Genomic DNA, 19632 nt, shown 5'->3' on the forward strand with positions numbered 1-19632 from the left:
TCACTTGATCTGGTAAAGCAAAAACCAACCAAAGTATATCCCAGTCCCTTTTTCATTAAAGAATGGAGGTGGTCTCTGGCATCTTTTCAGGAGGAGGTTTACAGTGTCAGTGGAAGGGTAGATTAGAAAAGTAATTTGACATTGGTTGACTTGTGTTGGACAGGCCACGTCCTCTCTTGGAGTAAACCAAAGTTAATGGAAGTATTTTATTGGAAATATTGTCTTCTACCAGTGCTTAATTTTGCCCTTTATGCAGTAAATTGTACAGTGCTCCAGCAGTGCATGTGAAAGTGTTCTCCCTGTTGCTTCTGCCAAATATCTCCATCTTAAGCGATTTTCTGGCATTAAGGATATTCGTAGTTTACCATGGCCAGCCAACATTTCAGTATTTATTACTTCTCTGGAAGCTCTTTCATGTTTTTATAATTCATTAGTGTTTATTTGCTTGAGGTTTAGCCTGTTTTTAAATTTCTGTGAATAATATTCCCCTGTCTCCAGAACTATCCTTCAGGCCAGTTCTAATATCTGAGATGTAGAAAGATGAGCATTAAAATACCTGTATACACTGTCAGAGAGGAAAGTAACATGGAAAGATTAACTGAGAGTAGAAGTGAAAGACCAGGACCAGGATCTCTGCTAGATGAGCATTAATTTAGATCATGTCCAGAAAAAATAAATACTATTTCAAAAGACAATTGTGGTCCAGCAGTCTCCACCTCTGAGTGGTGATAGTGACATAGCTGAGAGCTGTGCCAGCCTTTGAGCCTGAGGAAACCCTCTCAGAGTGAGGAAACTTGACCCTTTCACTTGAGCAGAGCCAGGTTGCTGAATTTAAAAGCTGCAGGGTGTTTTAGCTCTTTTCCCTGATCAAATTTATTACTATTTTCTATCAGAAGGCAATTCCTTTGCCATCTGCAGGATTAGCCAGATGGTTCAGTGAGTAAATCCACTTTCATTATTGATACACTGAATGTTTCTGGAGACAATCCCAAAAATTCACTTACAACCAAGATTAACTCTGAAATTAACTTGTGATGACATAGACAGCATAAGAAATCCTGCTTCACCATTGTATGTTTAACTAAATGCTGTTTAAATCTGAAATTTATTTCAATTTATGGTACTTTTATGATCTTTTAGAGTTCTTACTGCTGCTTTATTTTCTAGCTATGGATGAATATTATGCTTTAGAAACAGGAAATGAAGGGACTGTTCAGAAAGCTGAACCAACAGAACAAAAACAAGCTGTCTCCAGGCTTTTTTTTCTGTATAGGAGACATTTGTCACTACCTCTAATGTACATATTTTTCATGGCTTCTGAGTGAATATTAATCTTCTGGATTTCCCCTTTCCAGAGCAGTCATTAGTTGGTGTCCCATGCAGAGAGAGGAATTTCCTTGTGGGTCGTATTTCAGGGTGTTTGTGTTTGTACAGGGACTATAAGAGGGCGGTCACAATGCAGGGCAGGGACACAACGTGTTTTGCTGCAGGAGGCAATAGAGGAAATCTGGATTTACTTGAAGGTGTATTTCTCTAAACCCTTCTTCACCATGAAGACATTTTGCTTGTAAGTATTAGCACAGTTTGTTTTCCTTATCTTGGAAATTTTTAATGTTTTATAATAGCTTTCATCATCATGATTTGAGGCATTTTATTTGCATTTTGACTGAAGTGTCTCATTGCATTTCAAAAGGTTTGAAGCAATCAAATCCCTTAATGCCTGGCATACAAAAATCTGAGGGGGTATAAACACAGAATTGGCATTTTTGAATTAGACCTAACTTGTTTACAATGTTGCTTTCTGTTGAAGAGACAATTAAATCTGACAATTAAATGTAACAATTAAAAACTTTTTCTCATAAGGCAGAGTGAGATAGCACAGCTAATCTCGCAGGTATTTGTCTTCCCACATGCAAATCTTGACTTTTACTGACATCCAGAAGAGACTTTTATCCTGCCAGAGACTCTTGGAGCATTGCTTTGTAGTAATTGCATGGTTTGCCAGTTGAGGTGACTGTCAGTCACGTTGAACAGAACAATAAATTGCCTTTCATTGCAACCCCAGGTGTGTGCCCCTACTATTGACTTTGTGTTCAGTCATTTTTAGTTTTGGAAATTGCTTTTTTGTCCTTTTATTTTTCTGGTAGGCAACAGATGAAAACTCTAGAATCATATTTTCTAACAGTTTATCACAGCATTTGTACAACAAATTTTTCTCCCCAAAAGGCAAAAATTGCAAAGCTTTCCCTGAAAAAAAAACCTCAAAAAAATACAGACAGAAATGTGCAGAAACCTCTGATAGACTCAAATTTGCAGTGGGTCATTACCATTTACAGCCTGGAACAGGAGGAGTGAAAGTCTATAGCTTTAGTTGTATCTTGGGGTAAAATTCCATGTATAACCCACCTCATTCCTTACCACCCTACTCCTGACTGTATCATGTTTACTTTTGGCACCATGGAGTGAATCACTGAAGAAACAGAAACAGAGGAAAGCCCTTAAATCTCTCACTGCAGCCAGGGTTCTCAGTAAAGAACCAGAGAACAGCACTTGTAATCCTTCAGGTTTTCCCAGGAGAGGCTTCAGGAGGCACAAGAGGCTCTGTGCAACCTCCCTGGAGGTAAAACAACTGCCAGCCAATATCTGAGTTTGCAGGGAATGAGATTTTTGAGGTAAGGCAAAGGGAAACTTTTGAAAAGGCAATTTAATACAACAAATTATTAATACGACAAACTTGTGCACTATTAAAATTGCTGTAGCATTATAACTATATTTTTCTACATATATTTTAAACTCTTTAGGCCAAGTTATGCCAGTTTTATACAGGACTGATCATACTGGCAAAGCAGTGTCAGAAACACACATGGATGCAGTATTCCAGATTACAGGTGTTGTGACTAGTGCAAAAGAAAGGGCCAAAATGAGTTCTATTGGCAGCTCTCATCACTTCTAGGCAAATCATCTTTTTGGCCTATAAGAGTGGATAATATTAGCTACTTGTAATTTTGTAATTGTAAAATAACAAATATAGCATATAGGGTATAATTTAATATGGTATAAAATTATTTATAAATATATTTAATAGTTCTTGTGGCTATTTTATGTATTTTTATCATTAGTATGAACATTAACAGTTGTAAGATTTTTTGTTATTTTCTCAACAGCAATTGTGTGTGCAGTGAAATGCTGCTCAGAAGCAGGCAAACTGAAAAGAATTAGCTTCAGCATTTTTGCTCTTTTGGTTATCTGGGTGGAAGAAACAATCAGGATGGCTTGTAAGTAAAATAAATTCTGCAGGTACAAAATTTCTTGTACTAAAATTTGTCAGTCGTAAAGTTGGGAGATGATCTATCCTTAGCTGATTGAATGCCATCTGTGAATTTCTTTAGGGGTGCATTTCAGATCACTAATTATGAAGCTGAATAAGACCAGACCCCAAAAGTCAAATAAGATCAGTAAAGTAAGACAGCAGCTCATGTTATCTTCTGAGCCTCTACATTTTCACTACCATTGCTTTGCAGTTTGGGCCAGTTGTCAGCAGCAACATCAGGAAAGCAGGGCCTGGCTCCATGTTTTATAGCTTTGATTTGTGTTTGTCTTATGGCCATTTAAGCACAAAAACCCAGTTCTAAGCAACAATTTCCAGTTTAAACAGATCTTTTTAAAGAGATTAATTGGCAGCAAGTAAAGTAATGGTGCTGTTCATTTCTCTTTGATTAGTGAGAATTCAAAATACGTTTTGCCCTCAAGGTGGAGTCTGCAAGCACGGATTCCTCATCAAATCACCACCTCTTCAACTTTTCAGCTCGCAGGTATACCAGCACAGATTAGTCATATTTCAGCAATCCCTCACACTGCTATCCTGAATTTTAATGAGAGACAAATTGCTTTTTCTTTGGCAGAATTCCTGGAAAAGGCGTCTTTTTGTCCTGTCCAAATCCAGCACAGGGAATTACATCCTGAAGTATCTAAAAGGCCAACACGTGAAAGGCTCCATAGCTGTCGATCAGTATGTAGCTCAAATGCATCATCTTTTTTTATTTTAAGTCATGTATCAGCACTCTTCAATGGCCACTGATTGTACAAGCACTTGCTCCTGGCTGAACAGGTCAGGATTGGGTTCTTGATTCAAACCCAGTGAAGTCCACAACAGAATACCTTGGGATTGGTAGGCTTGGGGTGCAACTGATAATATGTAGAAGTGAAAATCCTGAATTGCTTTATTGTAATTTACTTTTGTGCGAGTGATTGTTGTGATGTATCTGTCATGGAGATACCTGGCTTGGCTCTATGATCCCAGGCTGTGCTCCTGCAGGAGAACACATTTTACCTCCTGTGAGGACAGTGCTATGCATTCATTCACACGTGAATAACGACAGGCTGTGCCACTCTCAGCTGTGGCACACACCCTTTCCCAGTTTACAGCTTCACGAAGTGCCTTGCAGGTTTGTGCAGAGGTCTCTTGCCTCTCTCATAAACCTTTGGGCTGATTGTGGTTGCTCTGTGCCTCTTATTCTGCCAGGAGATTGCTCTGCTTGGCTCCTTTGGGTTGGTCATGTCCTTCCTGGTGCCTCCTGCAGCAAGACTGAGTGTCACTGGCTTTGGACTGGCACCCTTTGCAATGTCACGGGTGGTATGAGATATGTGCAAGGGAAACAGAAAACGAAATGGGAAATATAAATATTTTCCTGTCAGATCTAGAGGTTAATACTCCAGGCTCCTGGAATTGTTAGGCATGGAGGTCACTAACCACGTTGCTGTTGTGCTTCTTTCATTAAAAGGATTTACACTGTGAAGCTTTCAAAAATATTGCAGCTTGCTCAGTGGTCTGTGGTTACATTACCATAATTACTGTTGTTATTACTTTTATTAATTTGGCTTCTTGGAAGTTAATGGAAGTAGTGCTTCAAGTGTTTCAAGTATCCATTAAGAGTACTTCTGTTCCTCTTCCCCTCCATTAAAATGCTATTAATATACAATTAGTTTCAAATCAAATCTATTGTTTTAAGTGGTTAAAAAACTTCCACAAGAAATTTTTCTTAATATTGTTTCTTTTCAAGATTCCGAATTACACCAAAAGCCCCCTTTTCCAGAAATGAGGATTCATAGTCTGGGTACTTTGCAAAAGTTAATTTTATATTTTTGCCTGGAGATTTTCTTCATTGAAAGACCATCTCTTTTGAATGTATACATTTATTTTATTGAGCACTTTTTTCTGTGGAAAAATGTTGAACTTTTCCCTTGCAGATCTCATCATATGCTGAGAGTAAAACATGTGTGTGTATATTTGTATGTAACTGTGTAGAGTAGTATGGGACGTTTCATATGATTATCTTCACAGAATGATAAGTATTGAAGTTGGCATACGTAATGCTGAAATTATGGAAACGGTGAGGAAGATGTTTAAATGCCTTCCCGAGCAGGTGATGTCCATCAGCACTGGAAACAGACCTTACTACCTCATTGGGGACAGCAGGTGAGCACAGCAAGATGTGCAAAAGCAATGTGACAATACTGTTAAACTAATGTTTAAATGTTAGCAGCACTAAGCTGCTGCCCCAAGGCAGGGTCCTGCTCCTTCACAGCCACTCCCGTCCCTTCTGATGGCACAGCTCTGGGATGGGGGGATTCAGCTGCCTGATCCAATGGAAAGCAGCTTTTTTTTTTGGCATTTCCTCCCGTTACTCATGGCTATGTTAATTTTCTGCTGGTTCGGGCAGGTGAGCTCACCTTCCCTGCAGCCTCACAGGCACAGCAGCCAGCATGTGAAAGCAGTGGGGACACAGGGCTGGGAGTGGGGATGGCAGTGGCAGTGTCTCAGCATGGCAGTGCCATTTCACACCGTGCTGGTTAGGGGACAAGAGCGAGCAGCTCCAGGGAGTTAGAAAAGGTTCTGCTCCTCATGGATAAACCACAGGGAATAATACGGCCTGAAAACTAGGTTGTTAATCAAGGGAAGCAGACTGAAGGCAAAAATTCTCCTGAAGGAAAAGAGATCCCAGAAGTACTGGCTGGGGCTTTTGCTGCAGCAGGGGTGGTGCAGCCCCTGCTTTTTCAGGCTGGAATTGAGTCCTGAATAGGGGCAGAAACTGTTTCCGTGGAGGTGATCAGCCAAAGCTCGGTTAGGTGAGGGAGGAGGATGTTTGTCAAAGTGCTCCTGTCCTGCCGGTTCCCAGCATCTCCTGTTCAGATTCCCAGTCCCGAGTGTGTCGGGAATCTTTGCCTTTTTGCAGAAGAGCAGCTGATGTGTGAAATTCTGATAAGAAGAAAATCACATACCTGAGTGCTACTTGAGCGTGCCACCCAACGCCTTCCCCTGAGGCACAGCTCTCACAGCCCACACTCAGTGGGAAGCATTCCAGAATTAATCCAACTAAATACCCTGCAAGCATGAAAAACAGCTCCAACCATCCTTTCATGGCATGTTTCTCAACCTGATGGCCCAAATGCATTCCCAAGCCTTGTTAGCTCTCTGAGTCAGACTTTGCCATCTGGCAATGACCACACAATCTTTCTTTCCTGAAAGGCAGGTGCAGGGCTTTCCCCTTGATCTCAGGAATTTTTGTTTTGAGCCCCACATGAAGAAGTAGGTAGGCAAAAGGATCGTCCTTGTGTGTTACCTGTCAGTAAGTTTTCATTCTTCTTGTTCCAACTTCAGGCAGGAAATAGAGGACTGGGTCACTCTGATATCTTCACTCTGCAGGGAGGACAAAAGAAGTGGATGCTGCTCTCAGGTGACATGTTACTGTAGTTTACTTTAGAAAAAAAAAGGCATTTCTTTTTTTTGATACAAAACTGTGCAAAGGGAATTTTCCTGATCTTTGCCTTGCAAGTTGCCTCTGACCTTGGTTATTCAGAAATTCATTTTCATATAAATCCTGTACCCTAGCTTTATGCATCAAGCAGGTGTTGCACAGTCTGTCTGCGCTGGGATTGATTTTACATTGAAGAAATCTCTTTGAAGAGTAAGCCATGTGGAAATGAGGGGAGGATTGATATTATGCTGCAACGAACCTCACCTTCGGTGCATCAGAATTAAAACTTGTGTGTTATACTTAGTGGGTGTATTTCAGATATATTTACATGTTGCTTTACATCAGTCTGTCGGTGTTATAAATCACCTGGAAGCCCTGGTAGTTCAAGCTCAGGCCCAAGTTCCTGCACCTTGTCAGCCAGCCAGGCCCACCAGTTTAGGCTCAGCACTAAGTACCCACATCCCTGCAGCTTCCAGACAGCTCAAAATACAAGCAGAACACATTTATGCCTGAAAATAAATTTCCGCCTGAAAAATGCTATGCAGACAATGCCTCTGAGCCATTAGAAATAAAATTTCCTCTAGTGAGATGTGTCAGTACGTTTTAGCCCACACCCAGCAGGTGCTTGTTTTCTTATACTGCTTTTCCCTTACTTCCAGAAGCAAGATCTTCCAAATCCAGAAGTCAGAAACCGGCCTTCCTCTTTGCCACTGTCCTTGAATTCTGTAGATATAACCAGCTTTCCAGACAGGCAAAGCTACCAGGAGGTAAACAAATTAACTGTCCTTAATAATGAGCCTGTGCTTAGGCATGACTGTGAAATTCCTTTTGCATGGTTGTTTTTTCCCATCAAAAGTTGTTCCGAGTTTCTGCAGTGGGTACCTGGGTGGTCAGTTCTGCTGAGTAGGATCTGGATTGTAACACCACAGAGTCCCCACAAGGGAAATACTTTTGAGGCAAGTGTTCATGTAAGTAAGGGCAATGAGAGAGATACTCACTGGTTGTCTCAACTGACTGGCAAATGTTAGTGGACATTAAGTAAACTCCCCAAGATTTACTTTGACATGCCTTGGCAGAGGCATGTGATGGTTGTTTTGGCAGCTGCTAGCCAAATTCCTCCTGATTTGGGATTGTGCTTTTATTTCTCTCTCTCTTTTTAGGCTCTAAAGCTTAGAGGAGAGTTCAGATCCAATTCCTCTCTGCCTTACTGACTTTTCCCTCAATATTTAAATAGAATGAAGGGAAAGTATTGCTGCAGTCCAAGTATCAGGGTGAAATAGCAGCCAAGAATTGCTGCGTTTCTGTAGTCACAAAGCTCTGTGCAAATGGCCCGGCAGAGGAAGATGAATGTGGGTCAAGCGCCTCCAGGGTATCTTTATGAGGTGTCAACTTTTTTCCTTTGTATACAGGAGGATGGCTCCTCAGAAGACAGGAACAGGCCTCATTCAGATCCTGGCCCCCATCAGGCTCAGTGTGACTCACCAAGAGGAGTTTTTCCAAGCCTGGTGAGCAGAACAAATCGAACAGCTCTTGCCTTTTTCCGTCTGCAGAAGTGAATATTGGCTTTTATCTCACCTGGATATCTGTGATTATAGATTATCCACCTACTTTCCTAGCACACCGAGTTGGTTTCCACTATGAAACTTTCCTAAATATTTAGTCTGTTTTTTTGTTTACCGCTGAAAATGATCTTCTAAAAACCTGCTTGAAATACCTGTGTTTGTTTGGGTGTTTTGGAGTCAGAGCCTCAGGGTTTCTGTCGGCAACTGCAAAGTGGCAGCGCTCTCAAACTTGATGAAGAAAGCTCTGCATTTGCACTGCAATCAGTGCAATCAGCATTTGTCCTTCCCTGCACATTTCTCAGCTGTGCCACAGTTGTTGCTAAATGGTTTTATTTCTTCAGCCTTTGCCAGTAGCAATCGAGTCAATGTAACTAAATTACAGAACAAGAGCTTGTTAAATTGAGGCACATCTTAGAACTGACCTTCTGTCATCATTAATATATCTTCAAGCAATTTCACTTCCATATCTAGCAGGAGTGATTTGGAAAGATAAGATGAATGTTATCTTGTATTACTGGCTAAGTGTTCTGACCTGTGTTCCCTGAACTAGTGCCTGCAGCAGCTTTCCTCTGCTGTGGATTCCTGCTCTTGCAGCAGAGTCAAGAGGACAGAAGGCATAACCAAGGCTCTACCACATCACTCTGCAGCTTAAACCCATCTTTAGTGACAGTTTATGCATTGAACTATGACCTGGAGTGGCTGAGATACCGGGCAAAGGATCTGTTCTGCTGTCACAGCTAACAGGGTGGCAAATCACATGCTGCAATCACCATCCTTGAATATAGGCTGACAGCAAGTATGAGATAATACAGCTAAATTTAGTGAAAGAAGTGAATAGTTGAAACTACATTGCAATGCCATGGGCAGTCAGCATAGCTCAGCTGATGCACAGTACTTTATAAAGTTGCAGTAATTCAGTTGTGAGTCTGAGCTCTGAAATGCACTGACTTAACACTTGGTCTGATTTTAACCAGTCCTGCTCTGGGTGTATGTCAAGAATTTCTTTGTGTCTCTTCCTTGTGCATACCTTTTCTGTCTTATTCATTAATTCTTCTCATACTTACAATGCCTCAGAGGGCAGGTATTGTATGCAGCTGTTCAGGCTAGGACAGGCTGACCATGAGGGTTAAAAGATAAGGAATTTGGATTTTAGGTTTTTTAGCCTGAAGCAGAGGGAATAGCACAAAGCTCATGTTTCTGTTTTGGCATGTGTGAAAATAAATAGCCTTGCTGTATAGAGAACAAGAACCAACAATGTTTGTTCATTGGATAAAAATATTTCTCTTGCCTCATAAGTTTAACATCTGCTAACGTATCTGGACCTATTCTCTGCTCAGTGACATGTAGACAGCTGACTTCCTAGTTAATTCCTTGTATTTACTTCCTTTCAGCAGTGTGACTCCCCATTTCCAGCATCTGATGTGTTTTGCTTTTTATTGGTGGTTCCCTCATCGGGGCCCAGACGTTGAAAACTCGTCGTTAAGTAGCTGTCACTCATGCAAACAGGATTCTCCATGTCAGTGAGTCCAGTTATGCTGGCAGGGACCCTGGAGGGATCTGGGGACGTGGCTCCTTTCCAACCCACCCTTTGGAGCTACCAAACCTCATCTGACTCAGCAATTCAGTATCAGCTATTTTGATAAACAACATCTGAAAATTTCAACGTCTGGAATACATCAAAATTAGGAGCCCTGCCTTGCATCACCCTATACTGAGCATTACTGTATTGCCGTCCACAGGGCACCCTTGGGATCTGTTTCACACTTGCTTTTTTGAAAGAGGAATTCCTCTCTCTAAAGGCAACATATAATTTTCCTTAAGGAGCTTGTAGGTAACAATGACTCAGTTGTTCTTCAGGTGTCATTTCTATCTTTTGCTACAGCAAATTTTCTCTATAGTCTACTTTCTCTCCAATGTAAATCCATATTATGATTCAACAGACACTTGAAGTTTGTCCTGACTCCCATGGCATGAGTTGATCTTAATGCCATCTACACCAAGAAGGAAAAAAAAATAAAATTATCCTTAATTAATATTCATTGCCAGTTTCTTCATGTAATATCTAAGAAAGTCATTAGTTTAATTTACTTTACCTTGAAAACAGTAATATATTCATGGCATATTTAGCAATTATTCAAATGATCACCATGGAAATCAAGAATGTAGGTGTAGAGATAAAAAACAGTTGCATCACAAACATGGCTCAGAGAATTGAACTGGAGGCAACTAAATATTAATTACCATACTCTCCACTAGAGTGAACTCAACAAGGAGACAAAAATAAATAATTTATCTTTGTGACTTAAAAAGGAAAACTTGGTGGAGGGATTAATTTCTCCTTGGTTTACCAAATTGCCTCAAACTTAATGCTTCAGGTATTTATGAAGGCAGATATCACATAGGACACAAAGGATTCTATGTCAGAGCTCCAGTCTTCCACTGTTTTTTTGTTCACAGAGAAGTATGAGATAATAAATTCCTCATTAGTCAAGAAAATCACAAATTCATGCTTTATTTGATAGCAGTTAAAAGCTATTTATAAGGACAAATATATCCCAATTCACCCCTAGATTTTCTTCCTAATGTAAGGATTTCAGAACTGATTGCAAAAAGAAAATCTTTTCCTCACAAGTGACTCTAAATTCATGCAGATTCATACACAAAGTGTTTAAAACACTTGATTTTTAAACAAAATAACAGGCTATGATCATGAAATCAATTGCAACAGCCTGGTTACCAGTAATCCATCTCTGAGAAATACTAATAGCTGTGGCTGGTTTTTTTCTGTGTGCATTGAATTTCAAATATACAGGCAGAAGCACAGATACAGAAACCTTGTTTCTAAAATAGGTTGGCTCTGAGCATGTCTCACTTCAAGGAGAAATGTATCTTACCATGTTTTCTGTGAATATTTGGTGATTCTGTTACTTCTCCACAAAAAGGAAAAATGCACATTCATCTGTAAAACTGAGCCTGCTAAATACAAACCCATTCTTTCAGCAGGATAACATTCTGGGAAGAAGTGAGGAAGATCTGCTGTTGTCAGATCCAGAGGAAAACACCAAAAAGGACGAAGAAGATTATTACCAAACTCCCAGCAATGTTTTGGCACAGGTAGTTTATCAGCTGTGGGTTCTGCTGGTCTGTTAATAGCTCCAAGACACAGGAGACATTTAATGAGCCAAAGAGAAACTGGGTAGGAGGAGCCACTTGTACCTTGCAGAAGGAATATATAGATAAAGCAATAGGTATTAGAGCTTTCCTTTATACCAGAAAAAATATGCTAGACTCATTCAAAGGATCTTCCTGGTGCAAAGTGGCATTTTGACAAAAGCATTGCTGATTTTGTTGAAATTCTCCAAATTGACTGTTTCATTGCAAATTACTTTTGCCTATTATATAATGAGGTAGGGTTGGGTTTTTTTCTGAAAGTGAAAACTTCATTTAGAGAATGTAACAGTACATTAGTTTTATATATTTTGAAATGTAATTCTGTTGGAAGGACCAGTAAGCTGCATAAAAGCAGTACTTTTAAAACACTGTGGTACATTTTGCTATCTGCATTTCACTATGAGACAAGGCAGCAGGGGAAATCATGCTGTTAATTTTATCCAAATTTTGACACCCAATTTGGGAGGCTAATTTCTCTAGGCTTCCCATGCAATTAGTGGTCAGGAGAAGATAAGTAGTCAGTTTTCTGCAGAAGTCACAGACTGTACATCTGACTAAAGGACATTAACAATGACAATGTGGTGATATAATCTAAGTGCTCTAAGTCAAGCACACCCAAAGAGCAAGTCTCCTTTTTCAGCCTGCTTAAATTAAAAGACAACTTTTTTGGGGGAGGTAGTACTTCAGAATATAGCTGGTTATGTCCCAGTCTGGCAGTGCAATAATTCCAGCATTAAATTGTAAGTTTCAAGCACTTTTCTAGCTCCCAGTTTCTGGGAATTGACTGATTTAAGGAAACTCAGGCTATATTAGCCGTTATGTTTAAACAGCATCAGCACTGAACAAAATAAGGAAATGAATGGAGGTTTCTTCTGTAGGCAAGGCAATGACATTAATATCTTAAATTGCTATGTGTTTCTGACAGTGCACTACTGAAGTATCAAAGCCTGACCCTACAGCTGAGTCTGATGTCCCTGTGCAAGAGATGCCAGTGCAGAACAACTCAGTAAAGGAGAACATTTACATGTCAATGAAATCACTGTAAGTAACAACTTCATTAAGGCTTTGGAAATTAAAAGTGACAGAAATAGAGATAGAGCTGACATCTCTGGTGTTTGCATAACAAGATCTAGAGGCTGCATCTTGTTTGAATGTTGGGTCTTACTTCACAAAGTTCAGCACTCAGGGGAACACTGGAGTCAAATTCAAACTCACCAGCATGAAATTTAAGCTCACACTGCAGACTTCTGCACTCACACAGGCTCTGACTATACAATGCAGCACCTTTTGTTGACTCATACTTTTTCTGGTTTTTCATGACACAACAGCTCACCACTTTACTGAGTCACTGCAGCCAAACAATCTTTTAGACAGGTGCTCTCCAAAGTAGGCAGCATTATCTATAGGTTAAAAGAGAGAGGTAGAGATGGGGCATTAGTTCCCAAATTTTCCATTAAGAAGTTATGTGAGTTAGGACACGTCCTGCCTTTCATTTTTCCGACCAAAGAACAGCTCTGTTGCTGTGTATTTTGAAGATAGAGTGCTTGCCACATCACAAAGATAGACCTGAACTTTGTGTCACAGTTGTAGAGGCACAAGATAGCACTGAATGCTGAAGAGAATTGTGTCTGCAGGATAAAGCTCCTCCTGAGCCAGCTGTTAGCAGTGGCCTGACACCTGAGGACAGTCAGATCTTAGGCCACAGGGAGGGAGGCAAGTGGAAAGGCAGACCCACTAACCAGTCAGTCCCAACAGATTAATTCAAGCTTATCTGTGTCTTTGGGACCCTCCAGAGGGGATTACTATAAAATCCTCACAAGGTTATGCCATCTGAGTAAAATATACCAAGAGCAGTTTTTGCTACTAACCCCAGTCTTTTTTGGGGCACAATGGGGAGTCAGCTCCAAGTAATATTAATCTTATAAAATAAAACTAAAATGAGTTCAAGTAGTTCTGAGTTATCACATCTCCCAAGGGATAGCTTTACATCCCTGCAGAACCCAGTACAGCCAAGGCCAACAATCTGTACTCACTTTCTTTGTCAAGGCATGCTGTGAGCTGAAATGTTTCCAGGCTTAATAAATAGTTTTTGCATACTAAAAACGTTTATTTTGAGATTTATGGTCCATTTTTAGAAGGGCTGTTTATTTTACTTAGATTTTATTTTGTCCACTGGATATTCTACAAGAACTTGTTATTCTTTGCTTTATTGAGGGCTGCTTGATCCATCTTCAAACACAGCAAAACTGCCTGGAATTGTCAAACCCCTCAATTTTTTTATCATCATTCCTCTTTAGTAAGCTGCTGGATGAGAGATGCCAGCTCACGTGCAGACATGATGGACTCCCATGTCCTCCCAAATGCCAGAACAACAGTGCATGTCCAAAAGACTTGGAAGCAGACAAAGACACAAAATTCCCAGAAAGCAGCACCAGCCTGCAGCCAACCCTCCAGAGAAGGAAAAACTCATTACCCCTCTCAGTGGTTCACTTGTCTATACTGCTCAGGTAAGTGTCTTCTCCAGCTGGTTGCAGAGAAGACAGACATGTTCAGTAGTTTCATCTTGCCAAGCCTGTCAGCATTCCAGGGGCACTTGGATGATGCTCTTAGCCATAACATTTAGTTTTAGGGAGTCTGCAAGGAGCAGGGAGTTGGACTCAATAATCCACGTGTCCCTTCCAATTTGAGCTGTTCTGTGATTCTGTGGTCTCTGATGTTTTTCTCTCACAGTCAAGTTACAGATGAGATGCAGCTGCAGAAATTGGATATTTTCGTACCCCTGGCTGATATTAACAGTTACCTAAAGCTTACTGAAGCAGCAGGACGAATATGGTAAGTCTGGATATCTTGTGACAATACCTGTGAGATGGGAATAAGTGGCAGGCACGGAAGTGTTCAGATATAGACACCCATATGCAGTTTTGGCAGGGCAGAGCAGAGCAGGGGCAATGCTTGTTGACACTTCAGATTGGCAGATTCTTTGTGTCCTTGAGTCTGTATTTCAAGTGCTGTTGTAAATGTCTCTACATTTACATTCTCTACTAGAATCCAGCATGCTGTGTAATAATTAATGATGGTTTCAACCAGAACCACATCAAATAGTTACAAAGTCACTGAACACAGGTGTCATTTCCAGAGGGCAGCCCGTCAATGCAATCCTGTCCAGCCACTGCAGTCACTGGATATCCTGTATATTTCCTTTATTATGCCTCCACAGTGTTTCACAGTGGAATGGTCCTTGCAGACTGGGGTGCTTGTTTAACCACGGGGACCATGTGGTAGCTGTGAATGATCTGCAGCCCCAGGGTGTGGAGGAGGCTTACTTCTTCATCAGCAGGTCCACGAGAAAGGAGGTGAGCTTGACTAACCTTGACTCAAATGTATCAAGCCAAATGAGAAAGCAATTTCCTTTTTTTTTGCATTTCAAGAGGCTCAATTCAAACCAGTTTATTCTGGTATAGTTTGGCATGAATAACTCCAGTGCCAAATATCTCCTCAGCATCATTCTGATGTGGTGTCTCATATTCCTGAGCTATGGGGGAATGCAGAGTTTGAAGAAAGTTTAAGCAACACCAAGAGGTGCTACTGGGCAATCATAAGCTAGAGTTATTTGGGATTATTTTTCCCTAATGCATATAAATTTCAAGTTTTGGCAAATAAACCATTACTTCCAGTGGATGTGTGGTTGCTTATAGTGGTTTGGGGTATTGAGGGCAGAGCCCTGGACTATTGTTATGTCCTATTTCTTATCAAGCACTACACATCTTGTGTGAGACTGTGTTTTTTGAAGAACATGGGACATTTCTAAGATATTCTTTAACCCAACTGTGGTATCCGATGTGTTTCTAAACTCATATTTCAGTATTCAGGTTCATGACCCATATCCGAACACATTCATATTTGAATTCTGCTGAGAAGGTTGAGGTCATGAGATGCTATTGCCATCTAAAGAAAGGAAAGTCAGTCTCAGCAAGGAAAAAAAATACTCATCTCTCTTAATGGGGAATTTTTATTTAGCTAGTTCAAACACAAGTCAGATAGTTTCACAAATGTTGATCAGATATAAAAAGCTATAAGAATGCCCTTTTTTTTTTCCTTTTTTAAGGTGAAACTTACTGTATGTAGGATTCCACATTCAGACATCTTCCATGCTAAAGGTTGCTCATGTTCCTGAAAAAAAAGACCTCAATGATTCAGTAAGTGCCAAAACTCAAGAGAAAGATCAGGAAGGAGAAGGTGATATATGGTGTATAGAGATAATCATCTTGAACTGCCAGACATCTTCTGTTGCTGAAGTGCAAAGAATGGAGAATGTGCATTTCGTTTTGTGTCCTAATAACTTATTTTGTAGCATGAATGGCATGTGTTTGTCTTATATTTCAAGTTGGCATGTATTTCTGTTACATGGCAGAAAATGAGGGTCAGATAATTTACATGACCTTTGAGCTGTGTATACTTTTCATTTCAGCAGAAAATACTGGTTTGTGCCTCTGCTCACCTCTTTACACCAAGTTACAATAATTTATTACTGAATTCCTAATCACTTAGAGGTGGGCAGACAACCAGCATTTGGATTAAAGTCATGTTTTCCCTGGATGCCCCTTAGCTACAGAAAGGCTCAGGTGAGCTAGGAGCTGCAGTGTTGGAGGAAAGGCTGGTATATAAAATGTTGTGTAGTGATTCAGTGGGGACTCCTTTTGTGTTATGCCCCTCTTATGATACAGCCATAAAAATGCATCCAGGGGATGACAGAAAGAGCTGGTTGGAGGAAAGGAATGTGTCTGGAGCACCTTTGGGTTCACTGACATCCAAAATAAGCCCTAAATTAAAAAGGGATGAATGGATTTGGGAGAGAGAAGGACTGGTTTGCTCTGTGAAAGGGCTCCTGGTAAAGACAGCTGGGAAAACCACAGAGAGAAATTATTTTCCTGAAGGCAAGTTCTCTTACCCCAGTGCAAACAGAGGTCACTGTTTCTCACAGAGAATGTTGGATGCTACCAAGTAGCACCACAGGGATGTCAATGGTGCAGCAGGATTTCCAGAGCAAGTGCTTATTTTTTTCCCAAACAAGAATATTTCCAGTAAATATTTATTTGTGGATATGCCTTCCTTGCATTGCTACCATAGAAACATGACTAATATTCAGCTGATAGCACACCAAAAGGAAATTGATGAGGAACTTTCTTCAGGAGTGCTCCAGTGGATGCCAAAAGGGAGTTTTGTCCTGTCCTCTGTTGCTTACAGCCCCATGGTGTGACACGGCAGAACACATACCTGTGCCCTGTATGAACATGGACACTTCACGTGGGAATTTTTACACACACAAATTGCTGTAAAATAGTGTCAATATACAGTGAAGTGGAAACAAACAGAAACACTGGGTTTGAGTACTGATAATTTTATCTTGCCAGATGCAACCAAAATAACTACTAGGTTTAGCAGGCACAGGATTACTGATATTAAGAGATTTATATAAGCTTTGATTAAGGTGGATTTGGCTCAAAGGAGGTATTTATCCAGCCTCCAATTGAATAAGGCCAAGTTGGCTACTACAGTAAGGAACTACACTCACTAAAAATCAGCATTGGTGCAACTTACTTCAGTAGTAAATTGGACAAATGTGCTGGACTTTAAAAAATATCATTATAAATTTTTATTCAGTTGAAGATGAAAACAGTATTGTGTAACTCAAAACAGGCAAACACAAATATGCACATAATCTATTCAGACTCAGCTTCTGTTCAAAAGATTAATTTCCAGACTGAATGTTTCCACAGCCTGTCACTTCTGCTTTTGAGATAAGAGCATTTGGGACATGCTTGTTTCTCAAGGTGGAAAGGATCACATTTTGATTTTGCTGTTTCAGTGGTGTTCAAAGGCCTTTTTGTGCTGAATTCTGCATAAATGCAGAGGGAACTCCCAGTTCGGGAACTACAGAGGCTGAAAATGAAGAAAACAGATTCCTTGGGAGCTCTTCTCCAAAGCTGCTGTGGGAGTCCTTTGCTCTGCACTGCTGCTTTGAGCTCAGCAAATCCATTTCTGCCTGAGGAGCCCCTGGGGGATGGGATGGCAGGTTATCACTACACAGGGCTTCTTCCAGCCCTGTAACTCTGTCAGTCTGCTAGGACAGTCCTCATGGCCTGAATCCTAAAATCACAGATCACCTACTTCAAGAGCATCTACTGAGGATGTCATCCTCAGCCTTTCCTGGCCAAAGTTTGCCTTAGCTCTTCTGAACTTTGGACAAACTTTCCTGTGTTGTTCCAAGACTCATATCTCTGTAAAATTAGGAATTTTTTTCTTAATATTTATTCTAGACAATTTTTTCAGAAAATTACATGATTTTTTCCTTGCCATGTTTTCAGTGGGCGTAGAGAACATTTGTATTGCCACTGTCTGTGGAGAAGTCTTCATCATGGAAGGCAGTTTTTCTACCTGTTGTCCTTTCTCTTTTTCTTAGACCAAATATCCTGCATTCTTCCATCATTTTTTCAAACATTTCCTGGAAATGGCCACAAGACATTGATCTGCGAGACAAATACCTTGTGTTTCCAGTCATGGATGAACGAAGGAGGTGAGAACTTGAAATCAAAATAATTTCATCAAAAAGAAACCCAAAGCCATGAAGCAATTTCCTAGAACTTCATAGAGAAACATTTCTCAAGAGAGTTGAGTTAGTGAAGAAGATCCCCCATGGTGGTGGGAGAAGAGCTACCTCCATGGAACCTGCATGCTGCACCTCTCAGCCATGGAAGAATGTTACTTTTGGACAAAACCAGGACTTGGTTAGACATAGCATGTACAGAATAATTCCAGAACATTTTAGAGAACTGGGGGATTACTTCTGTACTTCAGTAAACAGTTACAGATATGTTACTCCATAATAGATCATTATGTCAGTTTGCACAATGCTAAATGCAGATAATTAATGTCACACATTGGCTGATTCATAACACTTACAGAGATACAATATGGAAATGACATTGGTACAGTAAATTCTGGTAGGATGTGTGAAGTTGTCCACCCACATATGATAAATAAACGTGTTAACATTTTACAAACACATTACATGCTGCAAAACACCTCGTTTTCTCATAACACTGCCCCCACCTTGTCCTGCAAAGATTACCTGTAACTTCCCAGTAATTTGCAGCTGTGTCACTAAACAGCCCTCTTTAAAAAAAGCTAAATAAAGATTTAGGTTGTTTCCCTGGCTGTTAATTTGTGGCACGTTCCAATGCTGCATTCACTCATTGGTGGCTGCTAATATTTCCCCTTGATTCCCAAACGTGAATCATGCTCTTTCTACTCTGCATCTAGCTAGGAAGATGGCAATTGCCCAGGAGAAAAGTCCTGGAAGAGAGAGAAAGTAATGGTAAGGGAAGTCTCTGTATTGATGTGAGGTCATTGAAGTTAAGGAAAATAAAAAGCCCATTGAACAGAAAGCACAAACCAGACCACACAACCTCCACACTTCCTCCCAAGGGCAACAATCCTGAGAACTGGGGTTGGAGTCATAAAGTGATCAAGAGAGCACAAGTCCTGCAGGAGAACGAGTCCAGCCAGGAAAGGTTATCTGTGCAGTGTCCTCCCTGGAGTGAGCCACAGACAAGCTCTGTGTAATCCTTAATTCTCTTATTAGAGCCCCTCCAGCCTGGGGGATTGGTGGGATATCTATATATTTAATAGGGATAGCTAAATAAATACCTGTATATTTAATAGGGATATCTAAATAACAGCCAGATATACTTCAGTGTGGCTGGAATTTCTGCAAAGGGATTCAAACAGGAGCAACTGCAATAAAGGAGAGTGATGATACCCTGCACACTGCAGAGAGAGTGGATCTGTGGTGAGCTGGGGACACCAGGTGCTTATTCTGTGTTTTGCCCTGGATTTTCTGGTGACCTCAGGAGAGCCACTTCCTCACACACACTCAGTAAAATTCAAGAAGTGGTTTCAGACACATTTGCATCATGGTCTCTTACCATGAATGTGATCTCCAGCACCACATTCAATACTAGGAATTGCTTTAGCTCCCAGAAAGTGCCTGGAAAAGCCTCCATCAGACATGTAACAGGCATGAGGGTGGGTTCATCGATGCCCTGTGCTATGGGGAGGTGCTGGTCCCATGCTAAGGGAGAAGA

General features: G+C 40.6%; 1 protein-coding gene across 1 annotated transcript; it reads left to right on the plus strand.

The window, feature by feature from the left end:
* Positions 1-1353: 1353 nt before the first annotated feature.
* PLEKHS1 (pleckstrin homology domain containing S1) lies at positions 1354-18709 on the plus strand. Its single transcript, XM_014872526.2, has 15 exons — positions 1354-1567; positions 3165-3275; positions 3721-3812; positions 3903-4009; positions 5342-5476; positions 6659-6734; positions 7415-7522; positions 8165-8260; positions 11318-11431; positions 12414-12529; positions 13786-13995; positions 14219-14320; positions 14706-14841; positions 15594-15684; positions 17949-18709. The coding sequence occupies exons 2-14, from the start codon at positions 3269-3271 to the stop codon at positions 15660-15662; spliced, it is 1368 nt and encodes a 455-aa protein (XP_014728012.2). The 5' UTR covers positions 1354-1567; positions 3165-3268; the 3' UTR covers positions 15663-15684; positions 17949-18709.
* Positions 18710-19632: the final 923 nt, after the last annotated feature.

The sequence above is a fragment of the Sturnus vulgaris genome, chromosome 8 (assembly GCF_052056855.1).
Source record: "Sturnus vulgaris isolate bStuVul1 chromosome 8, bStuVul1.hap1, whole genome shotgun sequence".
NCBI lineage: Eukaryota > Metazoa > Chordata > Aves > Passeriformes > Sturnidae > Sturnus > Sturnus vulgaris.

What these genes read in the sequence shown, in the direction of transcription:
- PLEKHS1 (XM_014872526.2), top strand. An exon ending in GAAGTGGATGCTGCTCTCAG is followed by an intron (nt 6,735 to 7,414) that starts GTGACATGTTAC and finishes CCTTACTTCCAG; the next exon opens with AAGCAAGATCTTCCAAATCC. An exon ending in ACAGGCAAAGCTACCAGGAG is followed by an intron (nt 7,523 to 8,164) that starts GTAAACAAATTA and finishes CTTTGTATACAG; the next exon opens with GAGGATGGCTCCTCAGAAGA.